We start from the raw sequence: 20,438 nt of genomic DNA, 5'->3' as shown, positions 1-20,438 counted from the left end.
GTCGTAAATAAAGGCATCTACAATATACATCGTTGTTACAGTTGCATTTTGAGTCTCCAAGGAAGGAAGACCAATCCTTTGGAATTATCTCTTCCCCTGCTCCCAATATCTTTTTTCTGGCGGCACAAACCAACGGATTATGAATAATATAATTATTCATAAGCCTTATTACGCAGTAAGGATATTTGAGAGAAACGAGAATTTCTCTGTCAAACCCAGACTGTTCGTAAAGGCTGTTGCAATTTTCTCTTTGTTTGAAAAGGCTTGGAAGGGGTGTTAGTTGCCTTCCAATCAATTTTGAATATTAAAAAGGGTAAAAGACATTCCAATTTCACATATAATTATCATTTTTTTAATTTTAAACACCAAAACATTAAATAAACAGGGCCCCATTCGCCACCTCCCCCCCCCTCAAAAAAATAAAAAATTAGTATTGATGATTTCAACCATATTATTTAATTACTTTCCTATCAATTAAAGTGACGAGATTTAGTGGGTGTTCTCTTTCTACAATTAGCCATGTCTTGATGCAACCTACTGCAAAATACTTGATAAAAGGTTTTTTTTTAAAGCTTTAAAACAATTAAAAAAACAAACTTAGACTTGTTTTAAATGATCAAAATTTGTAAGGGGATCAATTTGCAAAAACCCCAAAATCTCACAATTAAAGTTACCCAAGTAAAAAATAAAATCACCCAAAATATGAACCTGAAAAATTCAAGTAACCTACAGATCAAGCAAGACTCAATATTCCAATTTAACATAGTGAAACAAATGTATCTACTTGTACATTTTAATTATACTTTGTAACAAACATCATAAGAATCTTTCCCACAGAAAATCAAACAAATAAATCCTCCCTTGTGTCGCCAATAAAAGCAATAAATATCAGTTGGACCAGTCTGGCCGTTAATATAAACTCCCTACATGTACTCCTAGATTAAGCTCCCCACTCTAGAAATTCAGCCTCCACTCAGGAAGGCCACACGCGAACCGTCAGCTAAGGGCGTGACTATTTCCCCATTGAATTAATTAATTGTAATCTCCTTATTAGGAAACATCATAATATATAATTAAAATTATATTTTTAAAATAAACCCCCCATTAGAATATTTTTAAAAGAAACCCCCCCCCCCCATTAGAAATTGAACTAATAGCAAGCACACATAATCCTGCTTGTAAGTGGGTCTGCTGCCCCCTAAGGATTCTGCTGAATTTGAAGAGGTTTTTAAGTATTTTAAAAATTAACAAAACTACAAATAAAGGATAAATCGAGTATTAACAATAAAAAATGGAACGTTTAGGGGAAGTAGTGTATATTTGATTATTTTTTCAATTTACTGATCTGTGTGGTAGTTTGTCTATAAAATTCAAATGAAATTGCATTCAGTATAGCATATGTATAAGCCTTTTTTAAGTTAATTAAAAAAAACTTTTCAAAACAATAAGTTTTTAAAACAATTAAAGAACTCCATTAAACCCAAATTAACAAAAATAGAATCAAATAATCTACCAAGAAAAAGCCAGACTATATTTTGTACTTTACTGAACAAAATTAAAATGAATTTACTGAAAAAAAATCTGCATTGTCAGTTTAATATACATATGCTGATATTTATTCCTTAAAATCTTAATTGGTTTTGACTTCCTAAAGTTAGAAAAGTGAAAACATTTAAAAGAATTTTTTCAGTAAAGTACAAATTATATTCTGGCTTTTAGAAAGCTTGGAGTTTAGAAACCTAATCATATTAATTTATTCTCGTCTTGAGTTTGACTTATATATATTAATTTCTATTTGTTTTCTGTTTCATTTATTTATTGATACTGATTTGTGGTAGTTGTATTCTTGGTAGATTATTTGATTCTATTTTGTTCATTTTGGTTTAATGGAGTTCTTTACTTTTTGTTAAAAAATTTATTTTGTTGAAAAAGTTTTTTTTTTAATTTCTGTTTGTTTTATATTTACATATTCATTTTCACGGAGAAAGACTGAGCCTCTTCTAAAGTTAAACAACTGTCTCTTCCATAAAAAAAAATTTAAATACCCCCTGGGCATAGCTTACAACCCTTGCCCCTAATCTTTGGGGATTGTTTCAACCCCACAGGCCTTGTTATATGATATTAGAATAGCTATCTCAAAAATTCTATTAGATGCATTTCAAGATAATACACTGTGTGTGTGGGGGGGGGGGTAGCTCCCCACGGATCACTTTGACTCTTAAAAAGAACACTAGAGAGTCTCATTACTAAATCAAAGAGCCCCCTCCAAAGTTAATATGACCCACTTTCTATAAAAACCATCCCCAGGACATAACTTACAACCTTTGCCCTGGGTGCTCTGTCATCCTCAAATACATAATTTATAAAACTCTCCACTACATAGAACAAAATGGCTATCTCAAAACTTTGATTGGATGTGTTTTGGGAAATAGTGGGCTTCAATCAATCAATCAATCAATCATTTTATTAATACTAAACTGTATTACAAACTTAAAGAAAAATTAATTAGCCCAAGAAGCTTGGCTTGTTGTGGGCCTTACAACACAATAATAAAGTACTAAAACAACCATAAATGTTACTCTAAATCAAACAATATATATGAAATAAAGATTAAAGAGAATAAACAATACAATACAGTAAAAAAAAAAAAATAAAAAAAAATAATAATAATAATAATAACGATATATAAGGGAAAAACACAAAAGGAGAAACACTAGGAAAAGAGAAAAACAGGGAAAAAAAACGAAGGAGAGACAAATTACTAAACTGGAAATACATGACGAATAACTGCCTTTGCAGACAGAAATAACGGGACATCCGGTGAGATTGAATTCCATAATTGAATTGATTTATAAACAGGAGACCTCTGGGCTGCTGTGGATGAACGTTTGCGCAAAATAAATCTACGAGAAGAACTACGTAGAAAAGTAGAGTACCTACCTGAGCCTGTCCGTGAAAAAAATTGCTGTAGAGGCGGTGGAAGTGTACCTAGAAAAGCAGAATGTCCTAGATAAAGATTACTTTTACTCACAATGTGATCCAGTGGAGCGATTCCAGTATCATTATAAAGATCAGAGGAAGTGTAAAGCCGAGGGAGAAGAAAAGTAGCCTTCACTGCCCTATTTTGGGCTCTTTGAAGTGAGCAGAGAAGAGATTTATTAGTATTACCCCAGACAGAGCAGCAATAAGAAAGGTAAGGAAATATAAAAGCATAATAAAGAGAAAGCATAACATCTGGGGGAAGAAATGAGTTAACCCGGTGCAACATTGAAGACTGGCAGAAGATGAGGGAACGCGTGTGAGTTATATAAGGCTTGAAAGAGAGAAAACAGTCAAGATACACACCAAGAATTTTCACCATAGCAGCATGTGGTATAACATCATTCCCATAAGTCAGGATGATTGTCTCCCTTACATCTCTCATACGAAAAGGGGTCCTGAAGTGTACAATGGCACTTTTTTGGCTGTTGAGAGTCATACCATTTGACCAGCACCAATCTTTTACTTTATCAAGAAGACCTTGAGCTAGGGAAGTGGCAGATGGCAAGTCCACTGCAGCAATGAAAAAGTTACTGTCATCAGCAAAAAGAATAGAGTGCACAAGGGGATGAAGACCATCAACGAGATCATTAATGTAAATTAAAAACAAAAGTGGTCCAAGCACAGAGCCCTCTGGGACACTCTTCAATATAGGCAAAGTAGTGGAAGAATTACCATTAACTGAAACATACTGAGACCTTCCCGACAGTTAAGACCTTAACCATTCTAGTGGGACTCCATGTACTCCAAATGAAGATAGTTTAGACAAAAGAACAGAGTGGGCAACCATATCAAAGGCCTTTGAAAAGTCAAGAAATAGACCCAAAACACACAAGCCCTTGTCCAGATTAACACGCACAAACTCTGTTGCATCTGAGAGTGCATACGAGGTAGAGAAAGTGGGACGAAAACCATACTGATGGTTAGTTATGAGAGAATTTCCTGCAGTCGGGTTAGTACTAAAAACAAATGAAGAGAGTCTACAATACACTACTCTTTCAACAAACTTGGAGATGACAGAAAGAAAAGAAATGGGTCTATAATTTGAAATTAGAGATGAATCATCTTTTTTATGTAAAGTTAAAACATTTGCAACTTTAAATAAATGAGGGAAAACACCAGAAGAAAGAGAGAGGTTAGTTATGTGTGAGATGGGGTTAGAAACAAACTGACCAATTTTTTAAAGAACATTGTTGCTCAAACCAAAACCATCAACTGAACGGCTACTTGGAAGCCGGGAGATAATACTATAAATCTCAATATCACTGCATGGGGAAAGGAAAAATGACTTTTCTGCTATGGGAAAACTACTTACTCTATTCTTGGGTTGAATGGGAACTGAAGGAAGAGTGGTGAAATACAAATTGAAGGCGTTTGCTGAAGAATTTTTATCCACAATAGATCCATCAGCATTCCTTTAATGACATGGGGGGGACTGTTTGAGTTTTATGCGAGAAATAGCTTCATTAACTACATTCCAAACCTTTCGCAAGTTCCCCTTACACTCATCGATTCGAAGCGAAAAATAGAGCTTTTTGGCAGCACGTACTGAAGTTGTAAGTACATTTTTGTAATGTTTATACTTCAGAAGATCATCCTGTGTTTTACTTTTACATACAATCTTGAACAGAGACGCCTTCATATGTGTAGCATTAATCAGACCTATGGACATCCATGGGTATTTGGGTGTAGAATTCCTTGGTCTCTTCCTAAGAGGAAAATGCTTATCCAATAGAGCTCCCATACGACACACAAATAAACTTGTTGCACATTCAACATCATTAGCTTCAAGAACACTAGACCAATCATTACTCTGAAGACTGAGAATTAAATTAGAAATTTCTTTATCTGTAAAAGTTCTAAAAGAAGATTCACCTTGCTTATTCACTGCAATCTCAGTATTAGGTACAAAAAGTGATAGATAAATAGGGAAGTGATCAGACAGATCAGTGAAAACAAGACCAGAAGTAAACTTCAATTTTGGAGAATGAGAAATGAAAATATTATCAATCAAAGTGGCAGAATTTCTTGTAGGATCAACACGAGAAGGAAAAAAAATTGAAGGAAGTAGCCCAGAAGAAGAAAGCACATCAAACAGATGGTCACATTCATCACTTGATCCAACATTTAACATATTACAATTAAAATCTCCCAAAACACAAATACGTTTTTTTAGAGAAAGTCCCTGCACCAGAAAGCTGATCAAGCAAATCACAGAACAGATGTGTTGGAAAAGGAGGGGGCTTATAAAACAAACAAACAGTATCACATGCAAACTGGCTTTTCAGATCAATGACAAGAGAATAAACAGTCCTACTATTGGACACTACTGAAGTAAACAAGGATTCAAGGTCATACCGTCTATTGAATTTAATATAAGATTTTATAAATACACAAATAACCCCTGAGCCCTTTCTTACCATTCTAGGGACATCAATAGCAATATAACCATGCATATCATAAGCTGTTAAATTTTCACTATCAGATAACCGTGTTTCAGTTAAACCAATTGCATCAGAAGGGCAAGAATTATCAGACCACAAATATGATTTCAGACTATCCCACTTATCTCGTATCCCACGTACATTCAAACAAAATACATTAAAGCAACTATTTGAAGAGAGAGAAGGCATGATTTTATCACAAAATTCAATAGTAGCGTGATAATTGCAACTGGAATTAACCATAGATCCAAGAAGAGGGTCAAGTGTGTGGGCCTCTTGTTTGCCAGCACTACTTGGTTGCTCAAAGATAACTGATTTAAGAATAGAAGAATTCAAAAGAAAAGAAAAATTAGCCAGATTTACAACACATAACAAATGCACACAATATCTTCACAAATGAACAAAATATCAAACAAACAGGCTGAAATAGCAGAGGGTAAATTGAAACTAAAAAGGTGAAACTTGTAGGCAACAAAGAAAAGAAAGAGAAAAAAAAAATCCTGCAAGACAAAGAACAATAACAAGCTACTAAGCTCAAAAAGATTAAAAAATAACAAACAATTACAAGGATAAAGACAAAAACAAAGTAGAGAAAAAGGCAAAACAATAAAGAAGCAACCAGAGGAAAGAGTTATCAATTGTTTATGGATATCGTTTTAAAAAATAATGTAAAACAACATAAATGCAAGCATAAGTAAAACAATTAGAACGTAAAGAGTTAAAAAAAAAAAAAAAACCAACAGAGCTCAAAGGGAAAAATGGTTTATTTCAGTCCTAGGAGGGGCTTGGATGGGCTTTAGTTGACTGATGGAGAACATCAACTTGAGATGCATCTTTCACAGTGATCACTATACCATCAGAAAGCTTGGTAAGTATTTCTCCTCCCCTGGACCATGTAGACCTCTTCCCAAGCTTTGATTTAGCATAGTTAAGTAGCTGAAGTCTAGGCTTTGTCAGTGACTCAGAAATAAAGACACCACTACCTTGCAAACTTTTCTTTTCTCTAAGAATAAACTGCTGCATTCTTGGACTACAAAATTCCACAACAAGTGGCCGAGATTTCAAACCTGAGCCTTGTTTTCCAATCCTTCTAACAGAAACTATGTCATTCTTAGTCAAAGAAATACCAGGAAACCTAGTACTGCAAAATCCAAGAAATTTGCTTTCAGAAGCTTCTGGATAAGGGTCTTCTTTGAAACCAAATAGGATTAGCTGATTTGAAATTTTCATTTGGTCAAACTGATCGCTCAGACGATCCACATTGAGTTGAATTGGCTTCAGAGATTTTTGCAACTCTGACAAACCTGAGTCAAGCAAATGAAGAGATGATTCAAGCTTTGACATCCTCAAATCATATTGTTTTAGTGATTTTTCCACAAGCACATCAAAATCCATTTTAAGACTATTATATACCTCTTGTTTAATAATTTCCATGTTGTTAGCATCAAAAGCAGTAAGTAGATGACTAGAGGCAAGTTTTTTAACAGAGGCCTCAACCAAAGAACCAACCTCACTAGACAGTGCCTCACTGACAACTTATGCCATAGTAGATTTAAGGTTTTGGTCATTAAGTGAATCTGCAATTACCTTCTGCTTGTTCTTAAGGGTGTTAATGAGTGAGGTGAGCATAGTAATCTGCTCATTAATAGATTCAGCTCCACTGTATTGGATGGAGCAGTCTGATCTCATCTATCTGTGACTAGGTGGTCTATAGCTCTTTTTTGAGTTGTCACCCATGATGTAGGCTAAAGTGAACTCCAAACTAGGCTAATCAAGCTACGAGCCAACAGCAAAAGGCAAGGGATCTTCCGGCTGGCCTAAGGAATTATAAATTATAAAAGGTTCTAATAACTGTAAATCAGAGGTGTGGGCGCCAGGCATAAATATAAAAATACTTTACCTGGGGGGTCCCTATGTGCACCCCTGGGGTTGGGGCTGCTAGGCTTGCCTGCCTTTTCCACTGGACTGGTAGGCAGGCTAAACCAGTTCTTCAGATCAATTCAATTGTCTCAATGACTGGTCGTAAATAAAGGCATCTACAATATACATCGTTGTTACAGTTGCATTTTGAGTCTCCAAGGAAGGAAGACCAATCCTTTGGAATTATCTCTTCCCCTGCTCCCAATATCTTTTTTCTGGCGGCACAAACCAACGGATTATGAATCATATAATTATTCATAAGCCTAATTACGCAGTAAGGATATTTGAGAGAAACGAGAATTTCTCTGTCAAACCCAGACTGTTCGTAAAGGCTGTTGCAATTTTCTCTTTGTTTGAAAAGGCTTGGAAGGGGTGTTAGTTGCCTTCCAATCACTTTCGACTATTAAAAAGGGTACAAGCCATTCCAATTTCCAATCGAATGAGCCTTTTTTTAAGTTTCTACAACAACTCATAAATTATTATAAATTATGACAACATTATTCTTTACTTACTTGCCTCTCAGTTACTTGGACTATCTGTCTTGGCTTTTCTCTGTCTACAATTAGCCATGTCTTGATGCAACCTACTGCAAAATACTTGATAAAAGGTTTTTTTTTAAAGCTTTAAAACAATTAAAAAACAAACTTAGACTTGTTTTAAATGATCAAAATTGAACTAATAGCAAGCACACATAATCCTGCTTGTAAGTTGGTCTGCTGCCCCCTAAGGATTCTGCTGAATTTGAAGAGGTTTTTAAGTATTTTAAAAATTAACAAAACTACAAATAAAGGATAAATCGAGTATTAACAATAAAAAATGGAATGTTTAGGGGAAGTAGTGTACATTTGATTATTTTTTCAATTTACTGATCTGTGTGGTAGTTTGTCTATAAAATTCAAATGAAAATGTTAATTTTTGTGTTTTTAGCAGATCTGGGAGACAATATTACAATTTTAACTACTGATGACTAGATTCATCAGATATGTAAAAATTTACTTCAATATGCTTGTGGTTTACAGAATTTGAAAAATCAATTTAGAGGCTAGTAATGCTACTAATTTCTTAGATAGTAATTTAACTAACAATAATAATAGGATTAAGAAACAAAGCAACCTGCTATTGGATTGCGTTTTGGCTCAAAAGAACAGATATGGGATCCACATATTCATCCAACACTAAATTGAAATTTTGAAATTAGAGACCTGAAAGCAAAATAAAAGTGATCTGGTCAAAAACATTTACATTTCTTAATCAACTTTTTGCCTCTACTATCTTAGTCTCAGTTATTTTGCAACAGTGATATTATATATATATATATATATATATATATATATATATATATATATATATATATATATATATATATATATATATATATATATATATATATATATATATATATATATATATATATATATATATATATATATGCTCTAATTTTAGCTCTAATAGCGCTTCTTTTAGCTCTAATAGCAAGAAGAAATCCAAGTCTACAGAGCTGGATTTGCAAATCACTAGCTTAACCCAAAGAATTGGATATGTTGTGGAGGTAATGGGGAATAAAAATAAAAAAGAACTGTCAAACGATGGACAAGAAATTCCAGATGTATTTGCTGTGGCAATTTCAAAAGATTTAATGACTTTACCAAGTGATTTGCAGATAAGTGCAAAAGCAGAAATGTATGCTGTACTAGCAAAATATTCAGACTTAGCATCAAAAAGGATGAAGCAACAAGCATCTATCTTGAGAAATTTTGACTTTCATAATTATGCTAGGAAGTAAGTGGACTGCCATTTGCATACTTCCTAGGGTATATTTTATTTTTAAACTAGCTAACTAGATGACTACCTCATGTTGCATATATACATATGTATATATATATATATATATATATATATATATATATATATATATATATATATATATATATATATATATATATATATATATATATATATATATATATATATATATATATATTTATGTTTATATGCATTTATTATTATGTATATTTTTGTATGCCACTTAGTATGATTCTTTATTTTGTTTTAGTATGCCTGTGAGTAAATAAACAATTATACAAACAATATATTGTACTTTATTTATAATTTGAATATTAGTAGAACTAGACAATATGGTATGTAGCACAAGTTTATAATCAGATAGGAAAAGAAAATTGAGGATTTATTGTCTATTGATAATATCATTCTGCCAAGGCACACTCCCAACACCATTGAGGTAACTGCAGAATACATCTCGAAGTTGCCTCACCCTTGCAGTATAGTTATTTGCACTACTTCTTCTTATGTTAGTCCATGTATCAACTGGCCTTGAGAAATTTCTCCACTGGGCATTATTTTCATCACCATTATCAATTTCATCAGGACGTATGTATCGTGCATTAATTGATGTTATGCTATCCCTCACTCTCAAAAAATTATGCAAGATAACACAACACATAACAATTTGGTTTACTTTTTCAAGTGAGGCATTAATTGGTGTGTGGAAGATTTGCCACTTGGAGGCTAAAATGCCAAAACTGTTTTCAATTACTCTTCTGGCCCTTGCTAGTAGTTAAAAACTCTTTTGTCATTTGCTAAATATTTCCCTGGGTATAGCCTCATGATGTGCATCCTCAAAGGAAAAACTTCATCTCCAACAATAAAGTGAGGAAACATTACTCTTGATTGTGGGAGGAGAGCATTGGGTGGAAGAGGGAAGGTCCCATTATCCTAGTCTTGGGCAAATTTTGTTTCAGAAAATATACCTCCATCACTCCCACTACCAGGTGCACCAATGTCAACAAAGGTAAACTTGTAATCAGCATCACAAATTGCCATTAAGACAATACTAAAATAATTCTTATAATTACAAAATGTTGAGCCTGAATTGTTAGGAGCAATGATGCGGATGTGCTTACCATCCACAGCACCACAACAATTTGGAATATTCCAAATATGAAGAAATTTATCAGCAATTTCCTTCAATGTTTCTGTAGAGGGTGTGGGTAAATACTCACTTTGAAGAGTTTCAATAATTGCTGCCATGGTTTCCTGTGTTATTTTTACTATTGTACTGTGCCCAAGTCTGTGCTCATAGGTCAAAGACTTTTGGGAATTACCTGTTGCTAAGTAGCGCACAGTAACACAAAGTCTTTCAGCAGGAGTGATAGGTTTCCTCATTTTGGTTGTCTTTTTTTCTAATCTTGCTAACACTTTACTTAGAAGTAAATTCCATGTTTCTGGGGACATTCTTACATAGTTGGCAAATAGAATTATGTCATTTGAAAAAAGCAACTCTTTCATTAAATTGTGAACTGGGCCCTGTACTTTTCGCTTAGAAACTTTGAAGACATTCCTCACCCAAACTCTTCTTGTACTGTTTACAACTCTCCTTTTCTTCAAAAGTAATATCAGGAGCAACTACATATTCAAAAGTAATAAAATTTCTTCTTCCATCTTGATCTAAAAAGCAAAGAACAGGGAATGTTAAACATATGTGTATATGCAACTAGAAAACAATGGGAGGAATTCCATTGGTTATACAGTGAATTTAGTTTGAAGCCATGCATCTTAAGAATTTGATCAATTAGTGGTTCCAGCCAGATCTCTTGTGTACACTAGGTAACGTTTCTATTGGGAATCAGAATCAGAGGACAGCAAGCATTCCTAAATCTGTAATCCTTAGTCTCAGGATAGAGGTAACGAAACTCAATCAGATCCCATTACATTCAATTCATAGGAGAAGGGATTCAAACCCTTTGTCATGCTACCTCTAAATTAAAAGTCAGAAAACACCTTCAAGATATGAAAGCCTCCTTGAGATAAAGCAACCCATAAGTTTAAACATTACCCCCCCCCCCCCCCATTTCAGTTCGATAAGAAGCATGTTGGACTTTTTTTATGCTCCAAAGATAATTTTACACCTTCAAAAATTTATTCATAATACACTTAATGTCATTGCTTGCCCTCTCTGTAAAATGTAATGCAAATGACCTAGTAAAAATCCTTTGCTACCACCAATTCTAGCTGTTTTGACAAATTCAGCTAGTCAATATCACTCTCCAACCCCCACCCCCTCTATACACACTTTCAATATCCCAGAAAACCAATGTTTTGCCCCTTCATATACATTTTGTATTTTTTTTTGTTAAACTTATTGCAACAATTAAAAAAAACCACACAGGCTATTTAGCTACCATACAAATCTAAACTTTTTGAGATAGTAATCTTACACCTTATTTGGAAGCATGCAGCATGAATGCTGAAACTTGTGTCTCACTGTATCTTGAATTTCACTGAAAGTTTACGTGGGCTTCATTAGAGGTAAGTTCATTAGTTGATGCAAAAGTATTGTAAAACACAAAAACTTTATTTGGGGGCCAGAAATTTGAAATTAAATACCAGATTTTTAATCAGAAAAAAAAATGAATAATGATCAATCCATCAGAAATATAAAATGGTTTTTATATTTTGGCTTTGAGTGTGACAAATTTCTAGGCAACACAAAATTGTGTCATAATTTTGTCTGTAGCATATATCTTTTGTTTATTTCTATATAACACTTTGTTCACTATAAAAATAATACCAGTTTTGGCAAAATTCTAGTATAACTATTTTTACTATCTTGGAAAGGGGTTAGTTTATGAAAATGATGGTGTTGCCAAGCTTCCTCTGATTTCTTAAGCTCTTTTGTTTGCTTACTTGACAGGTCTATAAAACCTATTGAAATTTTGACAAAACAAAATTTTACCTTAATTTTCAGATACCAGTTTCTGTTTCTCTGGTCTTTATTCTGAAAATACAATTTAATCATTTCAGTAAAATTTTAAGCCATATTAATCATTTGTTTTTTAAAATTAGGAAATGTATTTGTAGAACTCTTAAACCTCATAAATTGGGACTTAGCAAAGATGTGAAGCTGAAAACAGTTTTGTTGTACTTCATTTAAGCAGAAAATCTGTTTTGTAAGGTTTCATGTTCATAACACTAAGATTTTTTAGGGTCATCAAATCTCACTGCCTTGTTGAGGGAGTAGAGGAGGTAGGTACTTCAAAGTGCCTTCCTGGGACACAGGGCTACTTTAGTCTGTGGACCTGTCCCTGAAAATTTCATTTCCCTGACCTAACTCCTTTCAAAGATACCAAAGTGTAGCTAAGCTAGAATTTTACCGCAGTTTCCTAAATGTAAATCATTAAATATTGCATAAGCCTAGATAAATAGGATTTAGGTTAAATCTGATACAGACCTAGGCCAGCTTATAAATTCACATGCTTGTAAGGAACTGATTTTGGTACAGACTCTTTTTATTGTTCAGATGAGCACAAATTGGCCTAGGTGTTTATGAATTTTGATGAACTAGCCTAATAACTGATCAGCCTACTGGAAGTGTTTATCACACAGTCCAGCAAAAATTTGGGGGCCTAGGCTGCTTTTTATCTGAGCCTTCTTTAGTAAATTTTAAAGTGAAAACAACGTCTAACTTAAGACTAGCTTATTAAATTGAAAAAGTTATCAAAAATAATGTCAGATATACTCAAGAATGAACGTGTGAATAATTCAAATTAATTGCTTCAAAAGATTTTCATAAGGTCAGGAAGGTAAAATTCATGTGTGAGCGGGACGAAATTTACGGTATGTAACTTTGCGGAATACTCTATTAACTTTATTGACGCCGTGGGAGCCCCGCATTAGAAGGCTCTATCCAGAATAGGCAAGCATTTAAACATAACACCATAACGCACTTCCGATTCGACTGCGCAAAAGATCCTTAACTCCCTTTATAGCGCGTCCAGAATTTCTGGAAAAATGGGACGGAAAACTACTTCCTCCCCATTTTTCCTTTTTTAAGTCGGAAGAGGATTTTCTAGGGCCGAAACCCTAGAAATTCCTTAAGAAAATCCTGAAGACTTGTAAAAATCCCCAAATCCCTAAATGAAAAAGTTCACCCCTAAAAGACCTCAAAAATCCCCATTTTAGGGAGGAAATCCCTAGAGTGGAAACACTGGTTAAGTTGCCAATATCAAAGAGCCCCGGCCTTCTCCTTCCTCTATTTAACAGCAGGGGGCTTTTCAGTAATACTATTTAGCCCTTTACCTTTTGCTTCACTCTGTGGGCTACAGAGCTACTGGCTTGATTGCCTCATATTTATTGGATATTTTCATATATCTTTCAGTAGATCTTTAGACTCTAGGAGTTCAATTAGGAGATGATACATGTTGATTTCTATGCTCTCTGTGCAGGTATAGTTGGCTAGGCTCTTGGCTGGTAGCGAGATTTTGTGGTGTTTGTAGCATATTAACAGTTTACAAAGCAAGGTATGTTGTGCAGACGTCAGCATATTACATAAAAAAGCAATGGGTGTTAAATCTTTATTCCACTTTGAGAAATCATTGTTTATTATGGGGATTGACCAATTCCATGAAGGGGATTGGGGGAAAGTAGGTGCAATAGACTTCGCCGGTACGGGGAACTTCTTCTGAATAGTGGCATACTCATCTGCAATGCCTCTATACATAGCTGGATTTCTTAACCAATTATGTAGGGTGTGTGAGCTATTTGATTCAATTTTTGTAAGATGTTTTGTCAAGAGAAAGCTACGTCTCTCCCTTATTGTTGTTAATCCACTCTCCATAAGCAGAAACTTGGTGCTGGTGGTGTTCTATGCTTACCTTTGTTATGATATGCTTGTGCCGCCTGTAATGCTTTCATTGTATCGCTTGCTGTGTGCTTATGCTTGTTGTTTTGTGTTGCAGCCACTTAATGCCACTTTATGAGAAAGGTGATAAGCATTGTGCCAGAGGCAGAATATTTACTCATCCATCAGGACAGAATAAAATATGGGCTAGCAGATGCGTAAGAATTAAAGGAATGTCTCATTCAAAAACTTGGTTTGCCAACTAACGCTACCTATCTTTAATGTGAAAAAAGGATCATGTGTGCTGGATATTTTCCTAAAGGAATCACAACAGGAAGACCTCCAAAATTCGTGTGAAGCCCTAATCGTGAGCACAAAAAGAGAAATATTTATCGATATGAGAAATGATTTGTGGCTATTTACCGTACCTAAAACGATAGTAGGGAATATTTCCTGTTATAATAATACCGAAAAAAATTTATTCAAGCTACCGAACTGAGCTACTATTACAGGATGTTTGAACCATAACTATTAAGCAAGGTTGTCCACTTGTGACCAAAGAGACAACCGTGCAAACACCGCTAATTACAACAAGTACAAACATCATCAGCCCAAGGATAATGATTTTTCAAGGAAAAATCTGTAGTTCACAATCCCAAACATAAATAATGAAGAAATAAAAGCCTTTGTCTGAACAAAATTAGAAATAAAAAGGCACAGTGCCACTGGCAAAAATAAAGGAGGCACTACTCCCAAATACCACTCTTCACCAATGAGGACCAAAGACTAGAATATGTTGAGTCATTATGGGTTATTTTCACCAAATTCCTGTAACAACATTAAAATAAGAACATTTCTGTTATTTCTCGCTTCGCTAACAATAAGAGCACTGCTAACATTGAACTATGTAAAGCTCTTAAAACTACGTAACAAGAGACCCAAACATAAGACAATTGATGCACAAGAGATGTCAATTAAACCCCACTGCTCCCGAAGACATCAAAGCCACATGAACTGCGAGGATATTGTAGAACAAGAGAGTTAAGAGGCCCTCTCTTGTATATATCTTATTCAGTCACAATAGTAAACAAATATTGCTGATTTACAGCTGGGCGTAACACATTGAAACTATGACGCATATATTGTGTTCCTTCTTTTGAGTTTAGCACAGTCTTACATCATCAATAAGAAATACACAAAATTACATGTAAAGCCAGGCCTCTAAAATTATCCTAATAATTGGGTATGTTTTAAAAGTGTAGTCCAGTATCTTTCTACCACAGCGATGTCTGGTGGTGTGGAATGCTATTAAAATATTACTTATTATATGTTATTATTTACAATATTACTGAAGTAGATTTATCCTTTTTGTGTGATAATTAAACTGTTACAGAATACGATTCTGTCTCGAAATTTGTATTGCAGGAACTGGCATATCATGCAGCTACCGACAACTCACTGGTCTTAAACTTTTGAGGTGTTAATTAAAAGATCCTCAAAAAATACTTACCCCCTAATAGAAACTCTAATTGGTGAAAACCTACGGCACACATATGATGAACAAGGCTTCACAATTATATGGCCACTAACATTCCTATCAATACTTAAAGATCAGGGATACAATCTTGCTAAAAAAAAAACAATTTACTCCGCACCCTTTCTGAAAATTACATTCATAAAAACCGAGTCGAATCATCATCTCGTCTAGTAACCTATTATCTCTATGAACAAGATTACCAAGAATTAAGAAAAGTAATCCTTGATCTCTATAAAAATGACGAAAACATTGGTTCAAAAATGCAGCCAGGTGTAGACCTTGTAGCTTTTGAAGAAAGAATTAAAAGTTCAAATTCTTTATATTATCACATGCAAATAAACTTCATAGTAACATGCATTAACCTAAGTAATCTCACACTGAAACCACTATGCAGAAAAAATATACGCCAATATATGAGAAAATTGGATATTACGAACTCCTTGAAAAGTCTCAATATCCCAACCAAATTAAAAAAGTATCTAATATACAAGCATGATAATCCTGAGAAGAACAACCAAATATTTGAATTAAAATTCATGACCCCAAATATATTAAAATTAGAAAATGACATGAAGTCACCCTTAAAGAGTCCTATATTCTAGCTACAATAAATTCAATTCCAACAAGTCAAAATAACTAACAAAAATCCCGTAAAGTAAAATAATTTAACAAAATGGAACTCGCAATTTTTTTCTTAAAAACAGTATCAGAATGGCCTCACCATACGCATTAACAGCCGACGGGTATCTAAATCCTGATTGGCTAATCAGAAAAACAAAATGGCTTCCGGAATATTAACTAACATCATCGCAAAATTAATAAGTTAAAAGAACATTCTAAGTTGTAAATATTTTATTTTAACAAGACCTGAACAATTAACAATGAAAAGGCAAAAACCCTTTTCATGAGAAAAAAAAATGATCAGAAATAATTTACAAAAGAAACTCTTTTTAACCTATTTTTAGTTATTCTTTATAAATTTCAATAAAATATATCTTGGACATTAGGCTATGCACTTCTAATCAGTAAACATTAAAACTGTAAGAAAATCGTCAAAATTCTTATCAAAGAACCAAACATAAAGTTACCCAAAAATCACATGTACAATAATCCAACTGTGTAAACATAGCCTAGCCTATATAATGGCTGAATTTTAGATACGACCATGTGCAAAGAATATAGTATACCCCAATCCAAAATGGAAAATACTTAAAATAAATAAAATAAGAAAACAGGCCAGTTAAGATAATCAAAAACAAAAACCCTTAATTAAATTGTCATTCTGAAATATATAAGAAAAGTAAAGTAACTTAAAAAGAATCCTAATATAAGAAATAAAAAAAAACTTACTGTTCTTCTATAATACAATATAAGGGCATTATACTGTTATATCAATCAGTGTGTGCGCCTCAAGAATCATTCTTAAAATGGCGACCGTTTGAAACAAAGAAAGTCCGTTTCAAAATTCAAGGCCAATAAAAACAAAGGAAATTTTATCTTTTCATAATACATACAGGATACAATTTTGAACAAAGCTAAATAAATAAAAGTTTAATTAAGAACATATAAACCTTAATAATCTATAAACAAAAAAGAATATCAATCTTATTTAAGTACAAATAAAGGAATTAAATATGAACGATCCTTTAGAAACTGCAAATTTTCAAAACTTTGCCGCATGACTTTAAACATTTGCAGTATAATAGTTAATATGGTTTGTACACATATAATTCAACAATTTAACTATACCTAATAACATCCTATGGCTACCAAAGATTTATTGAACTTAACAAATCAACACTATAATTTCTTTAAATCTAGGATAAGTGTGTCTAACTCACAAGGTAGGCTTATATCTAGTACTCAAGAAAAATGAAATATGCCAACAATCTAGTTAATGACTCGTAACCTAACAAAAATCTTAAAAAACAGCAACAGCCAACCATTTTATTCCTATAAAAATGTGGGACCCTCTTACCCAAAAGTGGGCTTATATAAGATTTAATCCAAATTAGAAATTATATTCAATATCAAGATAAAATCACTTAACACCATGTAATAAAATATTAACCACAAAATTATAACTAAGAAACTATATTAACAATATAAACTATAATAGCTATATTAACAATTCCTTTAAGTCATATATATATATATATATATATATATATATATATATATATATATATATATATATATATATATATATATATATATATATATATATATATATATATATATATATATATATATATATATATATATATATATATATATATATATATATATATATATATATATATATATATATATATATATATATATATATATATATACATATATATATATATATATATATATATATATATATATATATATACAAAAAATATAATATATATATATATAGTGATATTTTCAAAAAAACTAGTATAGACACTAAATAAACTTTAGCTAGAGGATAAACATCCCATTTACAACTACACACTAAGAATACGTAAGGACAACAAACAGTAGTGTTGGGCGATATTCGATATATCGGACAAAATATCGATATCTAATATCGAAACGTAAAAATCGATATCGAAAACGATATTTCGGAATTTTCCAGTATTTTCAGCTTTTCTCGCCATCTACTCGTGAACGACCAACAGAAAAGATCCCACAGAGAAAAAAGTTTTCCAAATCTTCCAGAAGAAGAAGAATAACCTATGAAATCCAATGACTCATAAGACGGAGCTAATGAATGCTCCAGAAACGTTGAAATAAACAACAATGACATTGTCATTCCTTATCATTCCACAGTTTGTATGTTTTTTAAAGGAATGATTGTAACTTTTGTTAACTAACAGAGGAATGTGCGATTTTATGTAGTTTTATTTAGAATTTACCGCAATTTTCAAAAAATTATAACATGTCTGTGTTGGTAAGTACATTTTTATGCTGGAAGTGCAATATCCTCCAAAAATGTGTAATTAGTCTCATTTAACAAGTTTTCTTGTCATATTTATAAGTTGAATTTCATTAAGGGTCTCCTAGAAGGGTCGTGATTCTACCTGGTTGATAACAAATTAGGCTATATGAAAACTTTGTGTGGAGTTATAGCCAAGTAAAGTGTTGCTGGAACAAAGGCAGTCACGCACCCTGTTTGAATGAGTCACCCTTAGGTTTATGTGAAATTCCCAGTAAGATTCTGGAAAACTTTTATAAAATTAATAAAAACTTAACCTAGACTAGGCTATAGTGGAGGGGTTAGGCTATATTGGCTAAATCCTCCCAGTGCTTGGCTAATGCATAATCTTTGACAAGTAGGCTATTCTGATCAAAATACACTCTTCCTAAAAATTTAAAACATGCCCCCAATCTTGGGCACAATGTATAAGTTTAGGCTGTTGGTATATGTGGTAAATTTGCAGGTGGCACAATAATTTAGCTAAGATGAAAGCAAATACATCATTTGATACCTTTTTTATGCTCTTTCATAATCCAATAATTGCTTCTGTTGCAAATTGCATCTTTAGCCCTTAAAGGGGCCCTGAAGGTATTTTATATGAATTATGAAAGAGCATAAGAAGTATCAAATAATGTTTTCATTTTCATTCTAGTAGATTATAAGGTCCACTGCAAAGTTACCATGAAATTTACCCAACCCCCACCATCCTAATGTGCAAATATATTCCCTGAATTGTTGAAAGCAAATTTCCGAATTGCAAAAATCAGTGCTACTTTTGTTGACGGCATTTGAAAACTTGAAACATTAGGAAAACAGTTTATATTTGTGTTGCCCAATAAATGAGGTTTGATTGTTATTTTTTGGAATATATTACTCTTGAATAACTTATTTATAAATTAGTGATATGTTTTTAACAACTTTTCAGTAACTTAACTACTGTTGATAACTTCTTTGTGTGGTTAAAAAAATTAAATACCTTTGGGGCCCCTTTAAGGGCTCAAGATGCAACTTGCAACAGAAGCAATTACTGAATTCTGAGAGATGTCATCCCCCTGATTGAAGGGCAATCCAGCTTACCTAGCACTCTGCAACGTCGCTTGGCTCCTGGATTGTACATTATGACAACGCAAGAAATACTGTGATTGGCAAAAAGCTACCAAAAAAAGTGAAAATGCTGACCCTCATGCCGACCATACCTGTCAAGCAGAACTCTCGTAGAAAGATTAGCCTCAAGCTCCGACAATTATTTTTTACTGTTTATATGTTTTTATGGCTTTAATGCTTTCACACTAGTTGATGATTTTTTTCTTTGTAATTAAATAGTTTCACAGCCTCTCCAGGTTGTGTTCGGTTGATTTTATGATTCTTTAGGCAGATGTGTTTCCGACAACTCGTCTAGCCTAGACTCTACCGCCTAGACTCTAGGCGGTAACTGTCTTGACTTTGAAATCTCATTAATATCAGAATATGGTCTTGCTACATGGCTATTGGACTGGTAGATAACATTTCTGTAAAACAGATTGGCAAAATATGATATTTTGCCAAATAATTGATATTTAGAAATTTAGCTGATAATATAGTGCAATTTTTCATCATTTTCTTTTGCTTATTGATCTAGAGTACATAGCAAAATCCAACCCTATATGCCAAATCGAATCCCCACATTTGGTCCATTATTTGCTGGTTGGTACTACCACTTTATTTAACAAAATCAGTTCAATTGGATTCTATTCTCCTCTGAATGTTTAATATATTGCAGGTCCAGGTCTCTACCAGTTTTTGAAAAATGCCAAGTCCTTTGTGAGAATATTTTACAAAAATATCGGCTAAGTCTGCACTATGCAAAATATGCAAAAAAAGTGTTGCTACCTCTGGAAATACCACCAACCTTAATGCTCATCTCAAGACAAA

The 20,438-nt window shown here is 33.2% G+C and overlaps 1 protein-coding gene and 1 pseudogene across 1 annotated transcript; both read right to left on the bottom strand.

The window, feature by feature from the left end:
* Positions 1 to 3,380: 3,380 nt before the first annotated feature.
* Positions 3,381 to 6,175, bottom strand: LOC148946487 (uncharacterized; annotated as a pseudogene).
* An 82-nt stretch (positions 6,176 to 6,257) lies between these two features.
* LOC148946486 (uncharacterized) lies at positions 6,258 to 6,925 on the bottom strand. The gene has a single exon (XM_089098219.1). It carries the CDS (start codon positions 6,915 to 6,917, stop codon positions 6,258 to 6,260), a length of 660 nt encoding a protein of 219 aa, XP_088954345.1. The 5' UTR covers positions 6,918 to 6,925.
* Between the last annotated feature and the right edge of the window lie 13,513 nt (positions 6,926 to 20,438).

The sequence above is a fragment of the Artemia sp. Qi Xiang Cuo genome, chromosome 12, assembly GCF_049724085.1.
Source record: "Artemia sp. Qi Xiang Cuo chromosome 12, ASM4972408v1, whole genome shotgun sequence".
NCBI classification, from domain to species: Eukaryota; Metazoa; Arthropoda; class Branchiopoda; order Anostraca; family Artemiidae; genus Artemia; species Artemia sp. Qi Xiang Cuo.
This window is presented reverse-complemented; position numbering and strand designations above follow the sequence as displayed.

Coding starts and splice junctions, on each gene's coding strand:
- LOC148946486 (XM_089098219.1), bottom strand. CDS start 6,917: ATGGAAATTATTAAACAAGAGGTATATAATAGTCTTAAAATGGATTTT.